This window comes from Podarcis gaigeae (genome assembly GCF_964106915.1).
Source record: "Podarcis gaigeae genome assembly, chromosome: 10".
Taxonomy (NCBI): domain Eukaryota; kingdom Metazoa; phylum Chordata; class Lepidosauria; order Squamata; family Lacertidae; genus Podarcis; species Podarcis gaigeae.
This window is the reverse complement of record NC_139686.1, coordinates 23,502,777-23,521,751: the sequence shown is the minus strand read 5'-3', so window position 1 is coordinate 23,521,751 and position 18,975 is coordinate 23,502,777. Positions and strand designations below refer to the sequence as shown.

Below are 18,975 nucleotides of genomic sequence, written 5' to 3'. Positions count from 1 at the left end.
GGTACCTCGCAAGACGAAAAACGCGCAAGACGAAAGGGTTTTTCGTTTCTTGCGTTGCTTCGCAAGACGATTTTCCCTATGGGCTTGCTTCGCAAAACGAAAATGTCTTGCGAGTTTGCTTCCTTTTTCTTAAAGCCGTTAATACCCAGCGAATCCGCGCTCCGCAAGACGAAAAAATCGCAAGACGACACAACTCGCGGAACAAATTAATTTCGTCTTGCGAGGCACCACTGTATAATATATATAAAATTTGTCTAGTAGCACCTTAGAGACCAACTAAGTTTGTTCTTGGTATAAGCTATTGAAGAAGTGTGCATGGAAAGCTTATACCAAGAACAATTAGTTGGTCTCGTAAGGTGCTACTGGACAGTTTTTTTATTTTTATATATATTTCAACTTCATGGTGAGTTACCAGCACCTATTTTTTTGGGGGGGGGGGGAGCACTGGGCAGAACCAATCTTCCCTTGTAACATTATTCTGCTGGGTGTGTGTTGGGTGTGTTTGAGAGTCTACTCTTAGTTCATGTGTGGAGATGGCAGGGGAAGCTAGACTAAGGTTACCAGATTTTTTTCAATGAATCTGGAGACACTTTTAAACCTCAGTGTATTTTGTCAGGGGACTGATTTGTAAATCCGGGGACGTCCCCAGGAAATGGGGATGTCTGGTAACCTTACGCTAGACTTGGCCCGCTTCCTTGCTTCCCGCTGAACTGATGGACACACCCTATAAGTCATATATCTCCAGCTATATGCAACGGGTTATAATGATAGCTTTGCAGAGGTTCCTCAATCCCAAGTGTCAATGCTGAAATAAGTTCCATGAGTGTAGAAAGTATGAAGGTTACAGTAGGGGGTTAGAGCACTGGGCTGGGATACCAAGGTTCAAATCCCCCATTCAGCTATGAAGCTTGTTGGGTGGCCTTGACTAATCACTCTCAGCCTTACCTAACTCATGGGGTTGTTGTGAGGATTCAGCAGGGAGAATCCTTTACCTTGACCTCTTTAGAGGAAAGGTGGAATATAGATGCAGTGATTATGTGCTCATTTCCTGTTTGTGGGCTTCGCATTGGATTGCCATTGATGTCTGGTTGGGTACTCTGGGGAACTGGATGCTCTATTGGGTAGATCTTTGGTCCCACCCTGCAGTACTCCACTTATCACCATAGACGGGGGTGCCAAATCTGCTTTTAAAAGATTGGGTAGAGTTCTGCACAACAGTGCTGAAGACAGACAAAGACTTCTCCTTTGTAAAAACAACTCCAATTCCAACACACAGTTCCCCTCTATAATATTCCGCTGGGCAGAGAGACATACTTCCAGGAATCGCTACAAACCTCTGTCTTGGAGCAGGCTTTGAACTCAAACTTCTGCAAGATTCTCAGAAATGCCACCTTTATTTCCATCAAAGCCAGCTGGGTGCCAATGCATCCACGAGGCCCAGCCCCAAAGGGGAGGTAAGAAAGTGGGGGACGCTGCAGCTTGGCCTCTGCTGTAAACCTGTGAGGCAAGAAAACCAATTGATTAAAATAAACCAAAAAACTTAAAACTGTATTTTTTTCACTTTGTAGTGTGCCCAATCATCTTGCAAGCAAAATGGAATGCCATCTGCCTGTTTGTTCTTCATTTTTAATAAACACATAAGCATCTCCTCTTGCCAACAGATTAAGGGTGGGGCAGCAAGACCAGTCCACCCCAACAGCTTAAATTTGCATCTCTACATATAAATTAGCATGTGCAAAATTGGGGGCCTATTCCCTAAGTCTTAAGTAGCTAGCCATGCCCCTTTCATGCATGCATCTTCCCAGTTTAGCAGGTTCTGGAGACAATGGTAGTTGTGCCTAAAACGATACCATGTCGTCACTCCTGCCAGTTTCAACAGAAAGCGCGAGGTCTACAGCAGGGAAGAGGAACAGCTTTGCTCCTCCAGATGTGGGATGACAGCTCTCATCATCCCTAACCATTGGCCATGCTGGGCTGGGGGAAGTTGGAGCCCAACAGCATGTGGAGAGCCTCAGACATTCCCTATCTCTCACCTAGAGGGATGCGTACCAAGAGAAATTATTGTGTGGCCAAAAAGTACTATGGGAATATGTACAGCATTAGGCTAGCACAGGAGATGGTTGATTCAGGACCCCCATACAGCAGCCACCGAGGGTGAAAGTAGTACTGTGAAAAAAGTATCTGCACCAGCATTTCCATCCTGTACCTAATGGCAAAGTGCAGAGCAGCACTCACAGAACCGTAGAGTTGGAAAGGGACCATGAGGGTCATCTAGTCCAACCTCCTGCAATGCAGGAATTTTTGGCCCAGCGTTGGTCTCAAACCCATCACCTTGAAATTAAGTCTTTGTGTTCTACCAATTGAGCTATCCCAGCTGGCTACATTACGGACATCACTGTCTGGGTGTCTGTGTCCCAACAGCAACATGTAGGCTAGATCTTGGTGGGAGTAAAAGTGCATTAGGCCAGGGGTGGGCAGAGCCAGAAGCTAAGCTGGGTGTATCAATGAACGTAAAGTTCTATAAACACCCCTGTCAATCCTCCCTCCAAGCCAGCAAGGGTCCGGATCAGAATTCAAGGACAAAAGTCTCAAGAAGGATGTGAAGCAAGGCTGGTGGGGATCTGGCCTGGGGAGAATCTCAAGGGCCAGAGAGAGGTCTGCAGGGCAGCATTTGACACCTGGGCCTGGTCTATATGATGGCACTGTAAGAAACTTTGGTTAAAATAACTTCACGTGAACCTGGCCAAAGCCTGCAAAAGTAAGAGGGCACCGTAATCCTTGGTCCTACAGAAGAAGTAACGGAGAAATAAAGGTCCACCAAGTGAGCTATTTCTATATCTCTTTCACAAATCAATGCCCTTCCATTATCAGGGTTTGATTTTACTGGGTCTGATCAAAGGGAGAACAACAGACCACGTACCTCTCGGGAATAAACTTCTCAGGTTCCGGCCAGATCTTTGGATTGTAATGGAGGTGTCCAACAGCAAATTCCATTATAGCACCAGCAGGTATACGCTGCTTCAAAACTAAGCAGTCTTTTGCTGCTTCCCGGGTGAACCTGCAAGAGCAAAAGTGGCACGTTTCAAGAATGCAAAGACAAATGCACAGGGAAAGACTTACTTGGAGAAGCTTCTGCATGTAAACCTTTCAAGGATGGTTCTTTAAAAAATCTTAATAAATATCCTATAAAAAAAAACCTTTCAAGGATGGGCTGCTTTGAGTGAGGGAAGCATGGCTATGATCACTGAAAAGGAAACTCCCAAGTGGAGAGAGAGAGCAGGCTGCTTAGATAATGTGGCTACCCAGATCACTTAGTTTGGCAACCTGCTTACAGGGAGCATATTTTGACACTAAAAAGGACTGCCATTGGCTTCCGGTTTGTCTTCTAGCACACTTCAAAGAGTAGTTAGGAAACAAAAATATATTTCCCCTTGGAGTGAGTGAGTGAGTGTTTAGAGCAGCAGCAAGTGAGAGGAACATCCCCATGTCAATTCCAGTGGGTGGGTAGTGTGGGTGAAATGGCACCCACAGCAGCTCTTCCTGGCAGTATCCTTCTGAATACCAGCTGCTGGAAACTGCAGGATGGGAGAGTAACCATTGAGCTCAAGTCCTGCTTGTGGGCCTCCCACAGGTATCTGGCTGGCCACTGAGAGAACAATGCTAGACTGGGAAGGACCACTGGCCTGATCCAACAAGGCTTTTTTTTATGTGAGATCCTTCTTTCATTCTGCCCACCTTACCCCTGAAAACCCTGCCTCCCAGTTTTGCACCTCTGGATATGTCAGCAGAATTTGGGTGCCCTTTTGGCTTAGCTGTATTTCTGCTTTAAAATCTCTCTAAACGGCTTGGGGGCAAGCACATCTTTGATTGCCATGTCCCATATGCCAAGATCCTCAGAGGAGGCCTTGTTCCAGGTCCCGCTACCTTTGCTTCTCCTTCCTCACCAAGGACCAGGCCACCTCTGTGGTCTCTTCCCAACCATATCCATCTGACACTGGTGTTTGTTATCCTTTAGGCACCAGGTTACAGCTGTCCTCTCTTTCTCAAGCTTTTAATATCAGATAAGATGAACCTGCTTCTTTCTATTTTTAGTTGCTGCCGTTTGAACTGTGAATATTTTTAGGTTGTTTTGTTTCAGTCTGTTTTGAAAGTTCATCTTTGCATTGTTTCGAAATCAAATGTCAGCAGCATAGGCAACTTGGCTGGTAAAAAGGTAGGGTAGACATTTTTAAGAAAAATAAAATAAATAAACATTGGCCTCGGCACAGGCTGCGCAGTCACATATCTCAGCCCTGCAGGGCTCAAAAAGCACTTGTTTTGAAGGAATTACGCACCAGACATCTCATCCCTTCTCCTCTCTGCAGCGGCACCTGTTCAGCCAATCCCAGAGCAACACTAAGCCTTTGGAAGGGGGCTAAAACAGCCCCCGTGTTTTTATATTGTATTATGTTATACAATCTTGCTTTGGCAATCCTTCTGGATCAAATGGCAGGACTGAAATCAAATAAAGCACAGCAGCAGCAGCAATCCAGCCACTGCCAGATTCTGAATACCCAGTCCCGGCCTGAGAAAGTGTGCATGACAGATTCTGGAAGAGGGATTTCTACTAACCTGAACGCTGGTGGATACATGCGCAGAGTCTCTGCTATCACCATATCCAAGTAGGGGAGTTCATGTATGTTTTCGTAGTCAGGAACACCCTGTAAAAGGTGGGTGTGAGGGTAATTATTTTTTACTATGTTTTATTAAGATATTTATCTCCACCTTACTTTCTCTGATGGGACCCCTTAAGGGGGAAAGAACCACCATAAAGGACCATCATAAAGATGCAGAAGAAGACAATCTCCGAGCCAGCTAGACGTTACTGCTTACCCCACCCACATAGTGGAAGGCCCAGAGCATCTGCTTTGCATGTAGAAGCTCTCAGGTTCTCGTGGGGTGGGTGTGTGTTTTGGATCAGGTTAGCCATATTGATTTGTATGCTGTGGTGGGTTATTGTCATTGTCTTGTTGGGCTGTGTATGTGATAAAGGGGAGCCATACCTGGGTAAAGGCGTCTTGCCACACCATAGGCCAACCCCAACCTCTCTCACCACCAAAGAAACACAAATGAACAGCAGAGAACCGTCACAAGCAACGCTGACACGAAACCCTACATACATTAAGCAAAATAGAACATCGCCACCCGACCCCACCCCCACCCATCTTCCACCCCTCCACCCCTTTCCCCCCACTAATGTCTCAACAAATGAAACTGATTTGTAAAAATGTTACATGGAAAAAATACGAGATACATTACACATACTTCTGTAAAAAACAACAACACAAAACACAAAAAAGAAGCTCTCGGGTTCAATCCCTGGCATCTTCCACCAGGGCTGGAAAGACCTCTGCTCATAACCCTGGAGCACTGCTGCCTGTCAGTGTAGGCTGTACTGAGCCAATTGGTCTGTCAAAGGCAGCTTCCTACATTCCTATATTTTATGCATTCCGTAGTCCGAACTCCCATGATGAATACACTCATGCTAAAAAAAAAATAATTATTGCAGAGTGTGGGTGGCATATTTGCCCCCCCCCCCACAAAGAACTCCACATTTTTTCTAGTATTTCATCCTGATTTATTCCTGCCCACTTTGGCTGCTGGGAAAGGCCCAGAGGCATATGAGTAATTTCCCTTTCCTCCTCCTCCTCTAGGGAAATTGCTTCAACAGCACAAATGACTGCTCTGTCTTACCAGGCGAGGGCAGCAAAACTATACGCAAGACCTTGATGAATCAAGCAGAGAGTACTTGGAATTCTAGCAGGCTCTCCTAAAAATTCACGTAGGATAAACTGCTACAAGACACCTTATGCTCAGATAAGCCCAACGTTCTATGAAGATTTGAGGGAGCCCATATGGGCTTAATCATGGGATCCAAGATGGTCTGTTGTTCCTTCAGTTGTGAATTTGGCTTTGTTGCATACTTTATTGATCTCGCCTCACACATTATTAAAAGTACAAAGGAGAAGCAGTCCTAATGCTAAGAGAGAGGAATGAGGCAGCAAAGCAAAGAGTGACTTATGTGGCTTTTTTCACCATCAAGAGCAGGAATGGATAAGGGTGAAGATAGACCCCTGGGAGACTTATCCTTCCGACTCCATCCAGCCATGATTTCTGAATATGGACCTGGGAATGGGGAAGGAATTCAATGGAGTTCACATTTAAGGACAAATCTATCAATCTGCACTTTTTCAAATGATTATGAAAACTGAAACACAGCCATCCTTCAAAATTCACACTTCTCCAAATTGCTATGGAGAACTGAACTTACGGAAAAATGAGGGCCCATTCCTATCTGCTTCACATGTTGAAAGGCATGAATCAAGATTGCACATGTGTTTTCCACCTATGCCCCTATGTACTGCGCTGCCACCACAATGGTAAATACACTCGTCTTCACTTTGACAGGGAGAGCCATAAATGACACATCCACGCGACATGCAGGAAAAGCATAGAGGGAGAATGCGCAAATTATCTGCACTTTCTGTTTCTGCTTCCTCATTTTTTGTAATTGCATTTTTAATCCCCTCTGCTCAGTACACAATTCCCTCCCAGCCCATCCAAATCCGCATGAGGCTGAGAGTTGCTGCTTGAGCTTCATAACAGAGTGGATTTCAGCCTGGGTCTCGCCTAACACAGTCCAAGATAACGACTTTCTCACAAATTTGCAAATCAAGTGTGATAGCATGTTTGTGTGTGTGAGGGTGTTTGTAAATCAACTCTAAATTTGATTCACATCCACAGAATCCAGCACTGTAAAAGAATATTTAGGATCAACATTGACCTCATTGTCCTCCTCCCTGAAATGCATTCCTGTTGACTGCAGCCAGGGTCAGCAAAAATGCCAGCAATATTTCTTGATCACATGGATCAAAGTCTACTGAGAGATCAAAGAATGCAGCCTGGACAGCTGACCTTTGCCAGCTTCTAGGAGCAGGATAATCTACCAACAAAACTAGATCCATCTCTATTTCATACTCAGGCCAACGGAGGTCAAGGAAACCTGATAATGTTAGGCAACATTAGAGGTGCTTCACTGCTAACTTTTGCAATAACCTTATTGATAGATGCAAGGGGTTACAGACCGAGCAGAATTCTCACACATACAGTATTTTGCAGGAGGGCTTTGCTCATAACCAGGTCTTGTGTTTTAATCCCCTCTGCTCAGGGGAGCCAGTGTGGTGTAGTGGTTAAGAGCGGTAGTCTCCTAATCTGGGGAACCGGGTTCGCGTCTCCGCTCCTCCACATGCAGCTGCTGGGTGACCTTGGGCCAGTCACACTTCTGTGAAGTCTCTCAGCCCCACTCACCTCACAGAGTGTGTGTTGTGGGGGAGGAAGGGAAAAGAGAATGTTAGCCGCTTTGAGACGCCTGAAGGGGGGTGAAAGGCGGGATATCAAATCCAAACTCTTCTCCAAACTCTTGTGTTTAAAGAGACTGCAGAGAGAAGGTAATAATGGATTTTTAAAGTCTACCTAAAATGCACAGGTTGGACGTTTGGAAGTATGGAAGCTGTGAGAATCGTGGGGAAGGAAGATAATGGCCAATTGTGAAGGGGAAGGGCTGCAGCTCAATGGTAGAGACCATGCATTGCATGCCAGTGTTCTGGATTCAATGCACACAATCTCCAGCAAGGCTGCAACAGTCCTTTTGGGAACCCTGCTAGGTGGACCAAGGAGCTGATTCAATATAAGGCAGGTCTCTATGTTCCTATGTTCTAAAAACATGTACATATTCATAAAAAGCACACACTTCGGTCCCCCTGAGACTCTACCACTTCAGAGCACAGGTGCCTTTTTGAACATTTGAATTCTCTCCCATTTCTAAAGCTCATTACAGTGGTACCTTGGGCTACAGACACTTCAGGCTACAGACCCCGCTAACCCAGAAATAGTACCTCATGTTAAGAACTTTGCTTCAGGATGAGAACAGAAATCACGTGGCAGCGGCAGCAGGAGGCCCCATTAGCTAAAGTGGTACCTCAGGTTAAGAACAGTTTCAGGTTAAGAACAGACCTCCAGAACGAATTAAGTTCTTAACCCGAGGTACCACTATACTTAAAGAAAAGATCGTGTGTGCAGGGAAAAGGTTTCAATTTTAAGGCCCTTTCCAGTTTAAAGCAGGTTCACAACACTTTAGATGGTACCCCTGCCCGTACTTGCCAGTCGTGACCGACTCTAGGGTTGCGTGCTCATCTTGCTCAAGAGGCCGGGAGCCGGTGCCGTCCGAAGACACTTCCGGGTCACGTGGCCAGCGCGATGAAGCTGCAGCTGGCGAGCCAGCACCAGTGCTGCACATGGAAACGCCGTTTACCTTCCCGCTAGAAAGCGGTACCTATTTATCTACTTGCACTTAGGGGTGCTTTTGATTCTTTGGTGCGGGGGCTGTTTAAGGTGATACAGTACTGCATATGGGCCTAACGTTCTCCTTGATGTACTACCTTTTTTCCCTTTACGAATGGAGGGTTCCCCAAGGACACATAAAAGCACCCACTGCTCCAACAGCATTCTGAAGCATTGCAATCACAAGAAGGCATGCATGGGTATGTTAATCATCCCTAAACCTGAGAATAAATAATCTAAAGTCCTACAGTTTGCAAGAAGGAAGGACTCTGTAAAAGGGAGGGGAGGAGGAAGGAAGGAAGGAAGGAAGGAAGGAAGGAAGGAAGGAAGGAAGGAAACATCTGATTTACTTAATATTGGCTTTTGTCCTATTGCTCCTCCACTAATACCACTTTCAGAGAATTCTCCCCCTCTCTAAAACTAGTTTTGTGTATTTCTACCATTTCACTGTTGCTCAATGAATGAAATATTTAAAAACCTAGCAAAACCAACTGAATTCCTTGTTTTACTTGCCAGATCTTTTTATTTATAAGCCAATGGTCTGATGTAGAGGATTCAGCTGAGATCCGTGGAAAAAAGAGATACTTAATTGTCTGGAAGAGGAGTGGGCAAAAGGTAAACTGTGATGCTTGGGTCATCTGCAGAAGGTCTGCAAGGGTTTCAATGACTCCAGACAATCTCAATAACAAAACAACTTTTCCTATCTAAGGTAGCCTGCTGAAATGAAGAAAACTAAGCGGAAAAGGAACGACTGTGTGATTGGTTGAGGTCTGAAAACAAACTCATGGGCTAGCTGCACTCTGTACATTAATTCTAATTATTGTACCTGGCTCTGGTTGGTAGATCTTGGCATTCTGGTACAAAGCAAAGTGAACCAGACAAGCCTGGAGTCTGCCCTACCCTCGTCTAGAAGGAAATTTCCCACATCTATGTTGGCTTTGGATTTACACCCTTGAAATTCATGAAAACAAATTGTAACTTGTCAATTATATGGCTCGTGAAATACTTTCCATGATTGCCCCACATAAATTAATGTTAATTAAAATGAATGGAACAAGTTAGTCATGACAAACCTAAGTCTGTCAATTCACTAGGGAGTGAAGCACATCCCTCTGTGTTGGGGTGCAATTCACTCTGAAAGTACTCCCAACTATGAAAATGAGTTTGAGTCACTCTTTTTTTTTTAGCTTAGAAGAATCACTTCTTGTCCCATGCCCAGAGGATCATAAAGATCGACTTGGTTTGTGCCATGGGAGGTCATCTGCAAAGATATCGTGGGCCCAAGTTAATACAATTCCCAACAACACAAGCAGCTTGGTCAATGGTCGGGGTTGATGGGAGTTGTAGTTCAAAACATCTGGACAGCACCAGGGTGGGATGAGCTGACGTATTTAGCCACCCTATCCCAGCAGAAAGTATGTGATAAAATGATTTGACTTTTTCAGCATTGCCTTTCGTACAAGGGAAGCGGCAATTCTTTGCCTTAAACTGGATCCTACACGCCTAAATATTCCCTTACAATGTAACAAACAAGGTTTCATTTTTCATCTTTAAAAGCACACACTAGCACCAAAAAGTTATTTCTATTCTCTCCATATAAGGAGGTACAGTTTTAAAGAAAAATCTCTCTTTACCTTTGATTGGCATGTACAAAATGTAAACTTGGGTGGCAGAAAATTCTGAATGGCAAAGGATCTCGGAAAGAAGGGGAAGGACAACAATAAAACTAGAACTGCAAGCAGCCCAGAAACCTAATGAAGGAAATATTTTTATTTTTTAAAAGAAGATACATCCCAAAAGCACCCAAATAGCTGAGTAGCACACCGTTTTTGCATTGTAGTTTAAGTTGAGACTTGGAACTTTCCTGTCATATATGAGCATTCTCTAGTAGTTCCTGCAGATGTATTGAAATAAGGAATATTCAACTCACCCACCTCACTATCCTAGCCACCCCCTCCCCTGTCGCCCTCTCAGCAGACTTTTGTGGAATCACTTAGAAGTCAGACGATAAATTTAAATCATTTCTCCTCCAGCTGGCATTGGCAGCGTGGAGGTGACAACGCTTTAAATTAAGGTCTGTGGATATAAAAGGCCCATGTGTTTAGTTTAATCAAATGTTCATTTCCTCAAGTTTATGTTTATATTAAAAGGCATCAGCATTGGTGTGAATTTTCATCTCTCTCTCCCCCCCCCCCCTTCCACACACAACAGAGACTGTCATGTGAATTCTGAACAGGGTTCCCTTTCAAGTGTTGTTTTTTTTCCCCTGTGTGTGTTTTCTTTCTCATCTGCAAGACTTTGTATGATGCTGGAGGCAGAAGGGAGAGAAAATGCCCATCACGCCTGCACAATGTGGGAATGCGCACCCTTGTTTGGAAGTCTGGCTTTGAAGGGGCAACAGGAGAGGGAAGGGGACCAAAGTGGGTGGTTGTTTCCACCTGCTAAGCCACATCGACCTCCCACAGGAGAATTTGTAAAGGATGGCTATAAAAGAGGACTGGATGAAATTCATGGAGGAGAAGGCTGCCAGTGGCTGCCAGCCACAACAACTATGCTTTGTCTCCATAGATGTAGGTAGGAAATGCTTCTGGATACCAGCTGCTGGCAACCACAAGAGGGGAGAGTGCTGTTGCACTCAGGTCCTGCTGGGAGGGTTCTCAATGTGAGAACAGGATGGGTGGGTCTTTGGCCTAATCCAGCAGGGGTCTTCTTCATTTAGACATGGTTTGGGCCATCCCCAGGCCCTGACTGCCCATTTATTGTTCTGGCCAGATCACGACATCCAATTCCATTCTGGACCTGAGGCACTGTGATAATTCTCATGTGCCCAGGCTTCCCCCATCAGCTTCAGTAGTGAGATGTGGGGCACAGAGACGCCCCTGCCACTGAGGGTCTCGCTGTTCCACACAGCCGCGAGTACTGAATGCTGATGAGTACAGAATGCAATTGAAGGAACTGCAGTTTGTGCCTCTCAACCTGACACCAAGCTGTCATGTTTCATAACTGGATCCCACCACTGGCATGTGCTGAATTTTGAAAACCTTTTGTTACTTTTGAAGGGAAATGTAGTGCGGCAGTAAAACATATGCAAGTCACATTCTATATTTACAGACTACAGGAAAATGTGTATTTCAACAATAACCTCAAAAGGTTTTTTCTGAGCTGTGACACCGTAGCAGCTTACTTCATCATTAGGTTCCCCATAGGAAGGATCATAAAATGCGACTGTAACAGAGAAAAGCAGCCCGGGATTGAGCCTAGGACCCAACACATGCAAAGTACGCATTCCTTCCAAGGCTGAGCTGTGGGGCCCTCCCATAGGTATTTGTAAATAGTTATCTACAGCAAGCATAGCAATTTTTCTCTTCCATTGGGCAAGTATGTCAATACATCCAGATTAGATTTCCTGGGAATTAAGGCAAGTAATCATAATAACAGAAATAAAATCAAGAACTCCCCACCACAGAGAATAATTATTATTTACATTGACAAGGGGAAACTTCATTTTCATAATTCTGTATCAAGCATTTCTGTGGCAACTTATAGTTTTACAGCATTTTATAATGCCACTTCACTTTTGTATAGCACCTTTTGTCTGAGGTGCTTAGACGCATTTGATAGAGATGAATATAATTAATAGTCTTCTCCATGCTCATGTCGTTAGGAACTATAACGTACACATTATCTCTGTCTTACACAAGGCGAAAAGCAGAATTGCCTACATCAAGTGCTTAAAGCATTGGAGATTGACTTCAGACCCTGGGTTTGTAAGAACGGGATTCCCTCGGGTTGTATGATTTAAGCTTTAGACCATGAAAGGCTGGAAGTTAGGTTGTGAATTTGAAACTGCTGACTTCAGTTCAGCCTAGATAGTTCCAGGAACCATGCTTTAGGCATGCAAGATGAAGAAGCTACTCCTGAATGCATGTATTCATTGGCATGATTGGGAATGAAGTGCATTGAGCCATGGCCTTTCCAATCTCCATCACCATTTCTGCACAGGAAGACTCTGAAAACTTCTGCTTTCACTTAGAAGAACCCCTATTTTTGGAGTACATCTGAATTTGAAGAACTGTGATTTGTTTAACCTGACATTACTTAAAATGTGCAGGAACTGAAACCATGGCTTTGGTTAGGACAAACCAAAGTTCCCTAAATTGGGTGTAACCTGAAACTCTGGTTTGTTCTAAAGTGAAAACAGAATCTGTTGGTATCCTTGTCTCATGCACCAAAGAGAAAGAGAGGGAAAGGGAAAGAGCATCAGACCAAGTCCAAGGCTTCACTGTGATTTAGATCAGCATTCTACAATTTAGACTACAACTTTCATCATCTCTGAACATTGACATTGCTTGATGGGCTGGTGGGAGGTGTCATCCAAAATATCTGGAGGGCCCCTGGTTGGGGAAGGTTTGCTTAAGTGTTCATCCAAATTGGGCCTTTAACTTCAATAGAACTTTCTTCCAAAAAGGTTTGATAGAAGGCAAGTAAATTGTCAAAACTCTCCCTCCTAGGAAGCTAAACTTTGCACATCCCCTTTCCTGTATGAATCTGCTTTCACATCCTTTCATGAGGATTGTTGCCACATTCTGCCCATTGTGGTTTAGGAGGTTATTTGTAGTTGAGCTGTATAGATGACCATTCATGCAGAACAGTTTCAGACATCCATGGTGCAAAACATCACACTGGGATTTGACTCCAAGTGAGATCGTAAGATCCATGATTTGTGCCCATCCTGCAAGAGTTTCCTCCTCCCACGTCATCCTCTCCCCTTTTCAAACCCCACAGGGCAGCATGCCCATCTGTTTATGATTTACCCGTTAAAATGCCTTGTTTCCGATTGCATAGATAAACACACTTGGTTATTTCACAGGCAGCTGGTTAGCTCTAATTACACTGTAACTACATCAGAACCATGGAAACCTTTACCACCCTAGGAGAAGAAAAGAGGTGTCTGGAAAAAAGCTATGCAGGAAACATTATCCTGATTTTGTTTACCCTCCTAGAGCAAACCTGTCTTCTGGCCTTTAATCCTGCTGGTCACAAGAAAGCACTTTTGGATAGAATGAAAACATAATAATTAAAAATTCATAATCCCAGATACCAGGGGAGGAAAAGCTGACAATGGCATCTTTTCAGAGCTTGCAAAAATAAAAAAGCAAAAAAGCAGGCAAGAGATTTCAGCCATCAATAGATTTATTCTGGGGTCAAAATATTTTGGCAGAAACCGTGTGTGTTTTCTCACAATTTCATCATGGTTCAGGGACCTTCCCGGAATGGCTGATTCCCAAGAGAAAACTGGTGCCCTTCAAGACCTCTGATAACCTCTTTGTATTCCATGATGGGAGACAGGCAGGATACACGTGAAACAAACAAACTCTTTTTATCAGCCGAGTTCTAAGGTTTGCTCTCTTGTGTGAGATCCAAACACTGTTTTATCAGCCAGCACATGATTTTACTGGACAGACTAGTAAAGTAATGAACAGATGTCAACACCCTGCATTTGTAGTTATGGAGAAAGTCTAACTAACTTGCAGCTTAGGAACGTAAATAGAGTCTTGCTGCCTCTCACTGAAGGCCTATAAAATGCAGTAACCTGTTTTCCACAATGGCCAACCCATGGGAAACCCAGAAGGAGGGCAGCGGAGCTCTCACTCATGTTCCACAGCAACACATATTCAGAGGTGCCTCTGATCCTGGATATAGCATTTAGAAAGCGTGCGTGGAGCAGGAAAAGACAAATCTCTTTGCATGTACTCCAGAAGCTGAACCAGAGGAAGTAGTATTTCTTCACACTTCTGAGTTCTATCTAAAGGGAAAAGATGTGTATATATCCCACAGACTCTGAAGTGTAGAAAGATGTACAGGGAATATCTGCATCTTCCCTTTTCTTTTGCGTTGGATCTAATGCAGCATTAAGTTAAAGTCACTTGGTAGCTTAAGTGTTACACATATTTTGTGCTAGCAGAGTGTTGTTGCATAAAGAGAATGCATAAGCAGGTTGCTAGAAATTTTGTTGCACGCCCAACAGTACGATATATTCAGCAGCAAGTTTCTGCTAGCACAGCTGTTACGTTGGATTTCTCTGTTATGCAGCTTTAAAACTTGCCTTTGCACTAGTAGCCAGAGAACATTGGATACAGCCCATAGAAACAAGAAGCACAAGTCACTCGCGCTTCCTCTCCCATTACCCCAGCAGAACACCACAGTTACCTGTTATGGCTATGGAACATACTCTCCTCTGAGAATCACCTGGTGCCACCTGTGGCCTTGTTTTGGCACCAAGTTAAAATCTGGTTGTTTCCTGTGGCATTTGAGTGTGACAGATTTTTTTTGCTTTGTTTTGTTTACTGTGTGAAATTTAATAAATGATAACAACTGTGTGAGGGGGTTATTGTTTTTGTTTGTTGTTGTTATGTTATGCATTTTTGTGTTTTTATATTGCAAACTGCCCTGTGATCGTCGGATGATGGGTGGTATAGAAATTCAGTAAAATAAAATAATATAATGATAATATTATAATGTGTGTGTGTCAGCATGCTGTTTTAAATGAAATATGCACCCCACTTTGAGATCTAGGGCAGGTTAGAAATATTTCAAATAGGTAAAAAAAATGAATTAAACACTATTAGGTGGAGTGAGTGCCTCAGACAGCTGATCTAGGGTGTCATAAAAGGGTGTCAAATTGTGACTAATTTGGCTTTACTCCTAGGCATGGAAGGAGGTGCTTGCGGGATTTCTACATCACGTGCAGAATAACTTGGCTAGCCTTCACCATGACTTGGGAAGTGCCTCAGGCCCTGAAAATGTCTGGCCTTGACTGTGCCTTGGCCTTAGGAACATTGGAAGCTGCCTTATATCGAGTCAGATCATTGGCCCATCCAGCTCAGTATTGTCTACAGTGATTGGCAGTGGCTCTCTGGAGTTTCAGACATGGCTCGTTTTGGATGGCATGGGCAACTGGTGAATAAGCAAGCATGTGAATTCATGGATCAGAAATCACTTCACTCTTCCCCTTGCTCTGCTGCTGTGCACTACACAGAGTTAAGCCATAGGCAGAGGTCTTTCCCAGTCCTACCAGAAGATGCTAGTGGGACATTCTGCATGCAAAGCATATGCTCTACCACTGAGCCATAACCCTTCCCCTTTCTGTGTACAAGAAAAACAGAGGGTCAAACATGGGGATCAAAAATATAGTTTAGCATTAGTCATCTTTAATCCAACATGGGCTTTAAACCAACCCTCCTAATTTGAGAAAATTGTACATATGCATATAAACATATGAATGCATTGTCCTCTTCTTCTAATAATAATTACTTCATTTTCCTCCCCCCCCCCCCAATCCTGCTGCTCTTGCTATCAGCTCTAGCTTCACTTATCTGTGGCTCAAACCCAGACAGCTGGGTGATTGTGAGAGAGGAAATCTAATTAAAAAGTCAAAATCCTAAATGGGGGGGGGGAGAGCTCTCCAACCTCTCCCCTCCTTCCTGACTTGGTATATAAATAGAGCCCATCAGACTGATGAAGGGTGCTTATTATTTCTTTTAGTGTCGTGAGCACGAAAGGGGGAAAACCCAAAGGGTTTTTCTCTAGAGAGCACACAGCATAATCACTCGCTGCTTGTGTGGGATTCTACTGTAGAAAGTTGAACAGTATTTTTAAGTTTATTTAGGGTGGATTTGCGGGCTGGTGGGGAAACGTCTATGACTCTGTAACATAGAAAGCTGTTTACTGTTCCAGTTTGATGGCTGGGTAGAGGGGGAGTTAGACAGACCTAAGACAGGAGAGGCAGACATTCACTTATACATTTAGGGCTAGAGTATTTTTCAGGTGTATTCTGCAACACATCACTACAGCAACAGCAGTGTATTGGGAGTGGATTTAAACCACACACCGTTCTACTTTATTAGGTATTCTGCAAGCCTTCCCCAGTGTTGTTATATTATTTTCATCCGGAAGACTTTTTTTTGTACTATAACGCAACGGAAGTGAAACAAAACAATAAAACTGGAACATTTGGGACATATAAAAAGCTACAGGATTTCAGCAAGAAGTTACGGGACACGGAAACGAAAGATGCGTCACCGTCCCAAAACATTTGTAGGGATGACACAGAACCACCCTGAAACCATAAACAGTGCATATTGTGAATGCACAACACTCTGCCCCCCACTGTTAGAGGCTTTTGAATGCTACCTGCTAGAAACCCGCAGGAAGGGAGAGTACTTGTGTCCAGGTCCCACTTCTGAGCTTCCCATGGACATCTGGTTGGCCATTGTGAGAACAGGACGCTGGGCTAGAGGGGCCATTGGCCTCATCCAGCAGGGCTCTTCTTATGTACAGTGGTGCCCCGCAAGACGAACACCTCGCAAGACGGAAAACCCGCTAGACGAAAGGGTTTTCCGTTTTGGAGGCGCCTCGCAAAACGAATTTCCCTATGGGGTTGCTTCGCAAGATGAAAAAATCTTGTGAGTTCCCGCGGGTTTTTTTTTGCTCCCCCCCCTTTTCCTAAGCCGCTAAGCCGCTTAACAGCTGATCCGCTGATAAGCCGCTTAACAGCTGATCTCTAGAAGCCGCTAGACCGCTGTAGCGCTAATCCGCTGAGCTGTCAATGGGCTTGTTTCGCAAGACGAAAAAACCGCTAGACGAAGAGAATCGCGGAACGGATTCTTTTCGTCTTGCGAGGCACCACTGTACTTAAAAAGGATGTCTGAAGGTGCCCTTAAATTACTTAGTGCACTCTAAGTAACCCTAACATTTTGATTTGTTCCAAGGATTGGCTTTGAACAATCCTTGGTTGCTTTAAATTGGTTCTGCTCAATACTATCAAAGGAACGAGGGCATGACGGCAAAAAATACATTGCAACTGTAAGGTTTTTGCTTTCTCTTTCTTACTATTCTCACTATTAGCTTATGATTTACTAATTCTCGTTTCAGCAGGAGGAATGAGCGCTCATATATCCCTGGATGAAAAGGACAAAGCTTCTCACTCCTACAGCTATGTTTCATCATCTCAATATTTTTTCCTAAAAAATCAATCAACTGTTCTATGAAATATGAGTGCTCTCCTGCTCTTGAACTACAGCATACATATTCCTTTTGGGGAACTTTCCCCCCTTTTTTTTAATGGAGCAAACTGGCTTCTTCCTCCACAGCACAGCTATTACCCTTGTCCGTTACCTTTGTCCAGTCATCACATTATTATTGCAAGAAGATGGCTAATGCCACGGTAGTACTAAGGAGGAAGCAATTTGCAGCGGCCATAAAAAAATTACTGCCTGTACAAGCCCTTGATTTGCCCTTGTCTCAACTAAGCACATGGAATATATTCTCCAAATCCTGGAGACAGTCCTTGAGTTCCAGTAATGGAGCTGCCTGCAGTTCACATGCAATGCTAAGTCAAACCCTGAATTAATGCAGATGACCAAGTGTGTTGATGCACTTAGAAAATTGCAGCTGGTTTGCTCCTCCCCTGGTCCTGTTGCTGCTATGTTAACCATAGCTAAGCTTCGCATTAGATCTGAACTTGGGCTTGTGACTTGTTTCCCTCCTTCCAAAACCCCCTAGCATTATTATTTATTAAATTTCTACACCACCCTTCATTCAAAGATCACAGGGAGGCTTACAATATAAAAATACATACCATAATAACGCAAAACAAAAACACAGCTTTAAAGGCCATCCATTGCTTAATTAGCCAAAGGCCTGGGAGAAGAGGAATGTTTTTGACTGGCACCTAAGGATATGTAATGAAGGCACCTGGCGGGCTTCCTTGGGAAGAGCACTCTACAGGAGGGGAGCCACTGCAGAAAATGCCATTGTCGTGTTGCCATCCTCTGGGCCTCTCTTGGAGGAGGCACACAAACAAAAGCCTCAGATAATGATTGCAGGGTCTGAGTCTGTTCATATGGGGAGAGGCAGTCCTTTAGGTATTGCGTTCCTGAGCCATTTAAGGATTTGGAATTGGGCCCACCAGTGTAGCCAAGCCAGGCTTGATATTATACAGTGGTACCTTGGGTTACAGATGCTTCAGGTTACAGACGCTTCAGGTTACAGATTCCGCTAACCCAGAAATAGTACCTTAGGTTAAGAACTTTGCTTCAGAATGAGAACAGAAATCACGCAGCGGCAACAGGAGGCCCCATTAGCTAAAGTGCTTCAGGTTAAGAAGAGTTTCAGGTTAAGAACGGACCTCCAGAACGAATTAAGTTCTTAACCCGAGGTACCACTGTATGCTCAAACCATCTTGCCCCAGTGCGCAACTGCCCACTGAATTCAGGACCAGCTGAAGTTTCTGAACCAACTTGGAAACTGGCCATTACAGGAATGCACCTGGGTCATCTCAGAAGGAGGAGGATGGGAGGCACTGGTCTGGTCTGGAAGGGAAACAGGCATGGAGAGGGGAGAGGTAGATTGGCAAGCAGAGTGAACGGGGGGGGGGGCACCCTCTAGTAATATAATATGAACAGTAATCACACACTTCGTATTTTTGCCAGCACTTGATATGATGCATTTTGTCCCATTTCCCTGTCATTTTTCTATCATTCCCCACCCCAGATTTATATATATATTGCATTACTGTATCAGCTGCTCATGCCA

General features: G+C 44.1%; 1 protein-coding gene across 5 annotated transcripts in view; it reads right to left on the bottom strand.

Annotated features, from left to right (window-relative positions):
- The window catches only part of TBXAS1 (thromboxane A synthase 1), a 297,489-nt gene that overhangs the window by 95,223 nt on the left and 183,291 nt on the right, over positions 1 to 18,975 (bottom strand). For 3 of the 5 annotated variants that reach the window (XM_083700528.1, XM_083700526.1, XM_083700527.1), the window contains exons 11-13: positions 4,612 to 4,700; positions 2,921 to 3,058; positions 1,335 to 1,497 (exon numbers count right to left, since the gene is read on the bottom strand). In XM_083700528.1, coding sequence (XP_083556654.1) covers positions 1,335 to 1,497; positions 2,921 to 3,058; positions 4,612 to 4,700 — 390 coding nt within the window. Of the gene's footprint in view, positions 1 to 383; positions 1,498 to 2,920; positions 3,059 to 4,611; positions 4,701 to 18,975 lie in introns of those variants that run through there. The other 2 variants (XR_014555605.1, XM_083700529.1) reach the window with 2 other exon arrangements.